The 8,098-nt window shown below is 52.9% G+C and overlaps 2 protein-coding genes across 2 annotated transcripts; both read right to left on the bottom strand.

Moving 5' to 3' along the window:
- Positions 1-160: 160 nt before the first annotated feature.
- C6H11orf94 (chromosome 6 C11orf94 homolog) lies at positions 161-717 on the bottom strand. Its single transcript, XM_042779351.1, has 3 exons — positions 650-717; positions 380-447; positions 161-297 (listed from the first exon to the last, which is right to left on the bottom strand). The coding sequence occupies exons 1-3, from the start codon at positions 715-717 to the stop codon at positions 161-163; spliced, it is 273 nt and encodes a 90-aa protein (XP_042635285.1).
- A 705-nt stretch (positions 718-1,422) lies between these two features.
- PEX16 (peroxisomal biogenesis factor 16) lies at positions 1,423-8,079 on the bottom strand. Its single transcript, XM_033062775.2, has 11 exons — positions 7,920-8,079; positions 7,751-7,786; positions 7,450-7,526; positions 6,064-6,197; positions 5,651-5,757; positions 5,208-5,288; positions 4,117-4,269; positions 3,726-3,798; positions 3,321-3,440; positions 3,065-3,129; positions 1,423-1,939 (listed from the first exon to the last, which is right to left on the bottom strand). The coding sequence occupies exons 1-11, from the start codon at positions 8,077-8,079 to the stop codon at positions 1,881-1,883; spliced, it is 1,065 nt and encodes a 354-aa protein (XP_032918666.1). The 3' UTR covers positions 1,423-1,880.
- Positions 8,080-8,098: the final 19 nt, after the last annotated feature.

The raw sequence follows: 8,098 nt of genomic DNA on the forward strand, positions 1-8,098 counted from the left end.
CCTGGCTCCTCCTTTCCCTTGAGACCCTAAGAGGAACTGGAGCTTCTCAGTATTGGTCCAAGAGCCCTGGCTGCAACCCTGGGATCCAACAGATCATATGATGATCTGAAGGGACTTCTGGCAGCTGTTGCTCCAGCCCTCACCTGCTGGGCACACTGGCTCACAGGCGCCCATCATCGTAGTACTCCAGCAAGTCCAGCCCGTCACGTTTGCTTTTGCCAGCTCTGCGCAGCTGCGCCGGCCGCTCCGGGGCCACCCACGTTCTGAAGCGAGGCTGCTTGGGCTTGATGCCATAATCTGTGGGTGCAGCAGAGGCTGGGCTCAGCTCAGAGGTGAGTGCATGGAAAGGGGGTTCAGAGGGGCAAGGAGAGCACTGTACCATCCACCAGGCCAAAGTGCTTCTGTGGAAGCTCCAGGGGAGCAGAGAAATCCTCAGGAACTGAGTAGCTCTCCCTACAGAGGAAAGCAAGGGCCAAGAGTGAGCCAAGGTCCTACAGCAGTTACCCAGGCTGGCACAAGAGCTCCTATCTTGCACCCAGTCTGGCCAGCTCTTGAGGCCTGGTGCTGCAAATCCCAGCCCATGTCAGGGGCCCTGGGGTACCTGCAGGTACCGGGGCAGGGAGGAGGGGAAGGAGGGAAGTGCCATCACCTCTGGTACACAGGCGCTGGGAGGGCAGCCCCCAGCAGCAGGGTGAGGAGCAGCAGGCAGCACAGCATGGTGCACACTGACTGGTTCCACCGGTTCCACAGCAAGGTCACAGAGGAGCCACCCCGGTTGCCCAGGACAGCTGCTGGGTGGGGCAGGGGCCACGGCCCCTCCCAAGTGCTGCTGCTGTCCTGTCCTACCTTGTCCCCTTCTGGTCCTGGGCTGCTCTGCCTGGGCCCTACCAGCTGCTGAGCCTTCGTTGTGCTGGTGCACGTCCCTCTGTATAGTCAGAGCTCCAGGGCTGTCCCTGTCCCCCAGCACCTGCTTATGCCTTCCTCTCAAACCCTCCCAAAGCAGACTTTTGCATCTCATCTCAGCAACACAGGCCTCTCCTAGGCCCTTCATTATACGTAGCACAGCAGATTTGCTGAATTAATCGCTTCTCCTTTGCCCTTGGCTAAGCCCCCAGTCACTGGCGGGCAGCCATTCTGCAAACCCTTTTAACACACACTAGGTGCTAGGAAAGCAGCCTGCATACTGCAGCTGTGTACCCCCAGGGGAAGCCCAGGACTCTGGGAGCTGAGGCAGACACTGGGATATACAGAGGCTATAGTCATCAGCTGAGCAGCATGTGGGGCCCTGACAGAGGCCAGAGCAAAAAGCTTCTAAGGGACAAAGTATCCCAGGGCAGACAACTGCAAAACTGCTCTTTCTAACAAAGGGAAATGCTGGCAACCAGAGACAAGGATCTCATGCAGAGACAGAGGCTCTTGAGCTCAGTTCTCTCCATTCAGTCAGTTTATTTGACAGACAAATCTGATCCAAGCAGATGGGCCAGGCACGGCCAACACAAGCAGGTTATGGGTCAACCTCAGCGCCTTGACGTGTGAGACAGTGCTCTCCGAAGAATCACTACGCTGCCTGGCTTTATTATAGCACAGCTGTATAAAAGAAGAAAAATCAAGTGCTTCAAAAAAGAGGTTGCCCCATCACTGCAGCCACAAAATGGTCCAGAGAAAATAGGTGGCCAGCATCTCCTCGCACATTTAGTGTCCATCATTCATGCCTAGATCTGTTAAAAAATCACATACAACCCCTCCCTGCTCTGCAGAACAGGAGCTTCTCATTTATGATTTAACTGAAAATTAGACATTATCAACATCCCTCCCCCAGTCTGCTTGCACTCCTTAGGAATGTCCAGCCATGATTTTAGCACAGAGTAATCATCTTCTTATCAGCCCCAGTTATAGAAATAGATTTTCTGCCAAGCAGGCAAGTAATCCATCAGTGGCCCTGAAACAAGAGAACAGAGGGATCATACGTGTAGAAAGGCAACAATTTAAAGCTGTGTGTCTGTGGGGTATATCCCTACTTCTCATTATGATCCAAACAACCCCAAATCTCCACTTAGACAATGCAAATGAACCCAAGAATAGAACAGTTACTTTTTACCAAGATGTAAGCCAACACTGCAATGTGGTTCCAGAGATCAGAGTAGGACCAAGAGGGGTGTGACACATGGTCAGCACGGCCATGGCGTGGCACACCAACCACTCCTTCAGAGCTGACATGTTCAAACTCCAGTGGGAAAGGGGGTCTACAATGTGCAAGGGGGAAACCCACATGCAGAGAGTCAGGAGAACACTGCTGTGACAGGGAAGAAGGAAGATAATTCAGCAATAGTGAGCAGGTGCAAACACAGAACCATCTGCTGTAGAGCGAAAATGCTTACGTTGCACAGGGCTTAATGCAGGCTCCAAAGCCTCTCCGAAATCACTAACTGGAGGAAGTGGCTCCTGAGCTAGCCAGCTTTGTGACCTCCCCAAAGAAAGGGCAATCCCATGATGCCAGGCTGATGTAATGTCACATCACTGCCATGAATCACTCGACAAAAGGATTAACATCATCAGCGGAAGAGTGGGGGAAAATGAAATGCTGGCCTATAACAAAGGGATCCTCTGGTGAAGAACTAGAACACAAGACCTGGTTCAGCCCTTTGATTTACAGTCAGTTTCTTCCTGGTTCAATACTTCCAGGCACCAATTTACCCCTCATGTCCACACTGCAGACTAGGGATCAAGGAAGAGAGTTCTGAACAGGGCTGCAAAGTTGGGGCCCTGGTGTACCAGCTGAGGTGCAGAAAGGAAGCCCAGGAGAACAGGCCTAGATGGCAGACACCAAGCTCTGCAGCCTCAGGGCACACAGAGGTTTACTACTGTCATCAAGCCAGGAAGCAATTATCTTTTCCTTCAGCATTCAAAAATTAGTCAAGCATCAACACAGGGTGCTCTAGTACTAACCTCTCTAGGGACTTCCCAATTCCTTCCCTGGATTGGAAACCCACTGACAAATGTTCCCAACAGCCCTTATTTTTCGTCATGAGACAGAAATGGGGATATAACAGTGGGACCCACTTACGTGTGATGAAGCCAACTCCAGGCACATAATCAGCCAACAAGCGCAGAAGGAGGAGGATCCTGCCCCTAGGAAGGGAGAGAGTATGAACAAATCCAGCTGGACATCTCCTGCCCCAGCTGCTGAACACACAAACAGCTGTTACACAAGGGTTCAGATTAACCTGCTCAGAGGCATCCAGACATCTTCAGATCTACTCACCCGGTCCCCTGGTGCTATTTCAGTTAAAAGGGAAATTTTCAGCAAAAGGGCCCCTTACTCTGAGTATCGGTCATAGAAAGGAGATCTCAGCAGGTAGTACAGCAGTAGGATGGTTCGTCGCCTCAGCTCCGCCCGCTCTCGCCTGTTCAGGTCCTTCAGATCACTCAGCAAACTCAGACTGTAAGGAGGAGGGCAGAGAGCTAAGTCACAGCAAAAGCAGCCAGCAGGAAACAAAAAAAAAGAGGGTTTCTAAAGTCCTCCAGTCCCAGCTCCATGCAGAGCAGCCCGCACCAGCTCAAAACAGGGAGCACTGTGAGTGCTGTAGAAGACGTGTCAATCTCCAAGCTAAAGACCAGCCCCAGTGCATATTTCTCTCAGTAGGGCTTGCCCAGGACTGGAGAATGGGGAAATGTCATGCCCAGCCACCACCAATCCAAGCACCAAGACTCTTCATCACACTGACCTCGAGATGTCCAGGACTGCCGAGAGGAGCCAGGGCTTCCATGATCTCTGGCCCCATACTCCTAAACTCAATACTAGGAACACACAGTCAAGGAATGAAAAGATGAGAGATTCCTAACAAGAGGCAGGCAGAGAAGTGATCCCCTGCATATCCGCAAAGTTCTGCCAAGTGCAGGCGAACACACCCTAAGACAGGGCTGGGAGAAAAGGGCTGCAGTGGCTGAGGCCAGGCACCAAAGTGTAAGCAAGGGAAGAGTCCCGAGCGCCGTGCCCAAGCAGAGCGGCGCAGGGAGCGGAGCTGGCCAGGCACTGCCCTGCACCAGGCCGAGCCCGCAGCACCCTCTGCTGGCACCCGCGAACGGCTGGAGCCCGCTCGGAGAAGGGCAGGATACAGTGGAGCAGGGGGCGGGTAATGTAGATGGATTCTGCGATGGTTTCTTGGAGACCCAGAGGAGTGGGAGGCTGGTTCATCTCCTCTGCTCTTCGGCTCTGCGATTCCTCCCTCTGCTGGGGGGACCCCCAGTGCCGTGACTGCAGGGACGGGGCTGAAACAAGCAGGTCTGGTTAATAACACAAATAAACACAAAAGCTTTGTCCCAGCTGGAAACTAGGTATTACATGACTGCTAGTTACATGACTCCACATGGCCCTGGAGCCCTTCGTCCCCCCAGCTGGTTGGATGGGGAGAAGAATCAGAAAAAGGTAAAACTCCTGCATTGACATTAAACTGCACTGAATAGTTTTACAATTGAAGTAAAGTAAAATAACAATAATAACAGTAATGAAAAGGGAGATAACAAAACCCAGGAAATGTAAGTGTTGTACAACCACTCACCATCCTCAGACTGATACCCATCCCATTCCCAAACAATGATTGGCCCCTCCCAGCCAACCTTCCCAGTTTAAACAGTGGGCATGACATTCTGTGGTATAGAAGATCCCTTCGGCCAGTTCAAGTCCTGACTATGCTTCCAGCTTTTTGTGTATCTCCCCACTAGAAGAGCCCAGGAAATTGATAAGTCCTTGACTTAGAGGAACCACTACTTATCAACAACCTACAACATCAGTCATAATAATGTTATCAACATTATTCTCATACTAAACCCAAAAATCAGCACTGTACCAGCTACCAGGAGGAAAAATAATTCTATCCCAGCCCAAAACAGGACTTCTTGTGTCCCTGCTTTCTGCACTGTGAAGGTGTGAAATAGGAAAGCTTGAAGAGGTACTTGTAAGATCCATGCTCCTCAAAGCATAACCATGATGAAGAGCTGTCTCCGTTGCATGGCTCACTTGGGAAAATACAATTTAAGTGCTAAGCCTTGCAGCACGTCTCTGGTTGCTTTGATATCCCCACCTACCCACAGTGGCCCCAGTGAGGTATGTACCAATACAAGGGTCTACCCTTTACTGCTCACGCTCATGTCATCTATGAAGGCAGAGCAGGAACAGCTCAGGCAGAAAAACAGGCACAGTTACTTACTGCTCTGTAGAGAGCGCACAACACGGCTGGAACGCCTGCCAACATAGGTCTGATCCTTCCCTGAGGAGCTGTCTTCCATGCCTGCAGTAAAAAACAGCCACAGGGGTCAGGCTTCAAAGCAATACATTGAATTGCTGCCTGACACTGTCCAGGTCTAGGGCCTCTTTCCTCATCATCAGACCAGGATTCATGCAGCCTGACTCAGCCAGAAATTCCCAGTTTTGATTTCTCCATCCCCTCTTTCCAGACAGTAGGACAACCCTGCCACTAAGCTAACTCATCCTCTGCAAAGGGTGGAAAGTTCAACACAGCTCAGCCTTGAGTACAGACACCTTATGGTTCCATGTGCTGCACAAGCCACTGCTCTGACGAGTAATTCTAGCAGGACAAGACATGTGGCTCAGCAAGGCACCAAGCCAATGATGACAACACCATGGGCTCACCTTGAGGGTGGAGAGGCTGCTGCGTCTCCCTGTTCAGTGGCACGATGGGAGGAGACATCTGGATGCCCGCTTTGTACCACAGCAGAAGCAGGAGACGAAGGATGGCTCTGTGAACAGACACGTGTAAGTCTTCAATACCAGACTATGGGGCTGGGTTCCTGTTACACTGGAGAGATGGCTTCCACAGAAGAGGGAAACACTCAGATCTCCTCAGAGCAACTGGCAAGGTGAGAGGTATAAGTGCTCCCTTCTGTGGCACAGAATCCAGTACACCATGGGGCTCCAAACTCCCCCAGCCTCAGGGACTGGCAGCTCAGTCCTGTGTGGGATTTTTTTCTGGGGTACTATGGAGTGCCCTCCAGGTCCCCTTTCCGAGCGCACGCTGCCCCTTCCCCTCTGCCCACAGCACTTACTTAGCCAGCTGGATGAGGACAATGATGGTCCACCGGCCCATCTCCCCCCACACCCTGGCTGTCCCCATCTCTGCAAAGACCTCCACGCATTCTAGCACACTCAGCCAGGTCAGCAGCTTCTGCTGGGGCAGCGACTGCAAAACACAGAGGGGAGGAGTGGGACAGGATGCAGGTTCTGCTCGGGGGTTAAAGAGGGCAGAAACACAGCCCAGTCTGGTGGGACCCTCAGAAATAAGCACCAGATGGCCTTGGAAGTCACAGCTCCAGAAACAAAAAGCATGTCTTCACTGCTGCAGGAGCCTAAACACAAACCCACTTATCTACCTCCAAGCAGGGGCATGAGACATCACAGTATCACATGGAGCTACTACTCCAAAAACAGGGAGAACATCACATCTGTGTTTTGTATTGCCTTCTACCCCAACTGACTCAGCAGGATAGCCTCCTGGGTTGTGGCATTGTGCCTGAGCTCAACAGTAAAACTCTCCCCTCCTCCTCATCACAGAGCTGAGACACAAGACAACCTCCTCTCTGGACAGAGCTGATGAGAGACTGTGCTTGGAGTAGAGGGAAGGGGACCCAGAGTCCACAGCCCCACCAGAGTGAATGCCAGCTGAACACAGCAACAGTCTAGATTTCAGGCATGAACCTATAGACAGTGCTCTTCCAGTCTAGGTCTCTCCTCTCCACTTAATACTGCTGCCAACCACAGAGTCTGATCCACTGAAAAACATCCATAAAGACAATACGGCTGAAATTCTATCCAACTTTAACCAGAGAAGCATTTCTGTTTGTTACACATCTGATGCTCCATTCAGGGAGCTGCCGACACCCAACCCACACACTGGGCAGGTTTGTAACAGAACAGCCTTGTCTGTGAAAATACAACCTCTTCCCCATTCCCCAAAGGGGAATTAACAATGCAGGGAGCCCGCCTGGGGCTCATGCAAGAGAGACATAGTAGCAAGGCGCTTACATCTGTTTTACTCAATACAGTATGCAAAGGAAAAGTCTGACAGATGGAATCAGAGCTTCAGTGCTCCAGAGCCACTACTGTAAACAGCAATGGTTTATTCATCAACACCTCTACCACCTCTACCTAGCTCAAGTTCTGAGCTTCTCAAAAAAGCCTGTCGAGCTTCTGCTGCAAGCCAGGGCCTGATTTCTGTGGTCCAGGGAGTGCTCCGGCCACGCCTCCAAGCCAGGAGCTACGGGACAGGGCTGCTGTTTTACTTGTATCCAGAGGTTGCCTCTAGCTTCTCCATACCTGACCGCAAAGAGAGGCCACAGCAAAGACCTGTTAAGTTTCTACAGACACTCCCTGAAAGCTCCTGCAAGGAGGAAAGCCTGTGTCCCAAATCCTCCTCCCACACACTCCAGCCTTACCACTGGCAGGCTTTGCTGCAGGTCCTTTCGGAGAATCCAGTCGTTTAACAGCACTAGGAGGTTGGAGGCAGAGTACACTGGAAAAGGAAGAGAACAACGCAAAATGGATGCACAGAAAGCAAACCAAACCGGCCCTGCTGCCTCTGTCCCCGACAGGGGACGAAGGAAAGAGGACAGCAAGATTCCTCCCAGTAGCTGCCCAAGAATGCAGCCAACCACGGACAAAAGCAGGGTCCGGGGGTAAGACCCGCCTGCACCCGGGCAAGGGCACAGCACCAGCCCCGACTCACTGCCCACCTACCCAGCTCCGACAGCGCGTGTGAGTCCGAGAAGCGACCTGCGAAGGGAAAGAGCGGCTACAGCGAGTGCCCGGAGCCGGGGGAGCCCCCACTCCCCGCCGGGTCCCGGTGCCCGCATCCCCCGGCCCGGAGCCCGGCCGGAGGGACGAAGGTTCGCCCGGCTCCCCGCACCTGGCAGCAGGTAGGAGAGCCCCCGCACGGTGCCCTCCAGCTGGGCCGTGGCGGCCGGGTGCCGCCTCACGTACTCCTGGTAGCGCTGGCACAGCAGGCGCAGCCGCCACACCGGGCCGGCTCCGCGGGCACGGGCCGAGGCTGCCGCCACCGCCGCCATGGCACCGCCGCGCTGCTTC

Source organism: Catharus ustulatus, chromosome 6 (genome assembly GCF_009819885.2).
Source record: "Catharus ustulatus isolate bCatUst1 chromosome 6, bCatUst1.pri.v2, whole genome shotgun sequence".
In the NCBI taxonomy this organism is placed as follows: domain Eukaryota; kingdom Metazoa; phylum Chordata; class Aves; order Passeriformes; family Turdidae; genus Catharus; species Catharus ustulatus.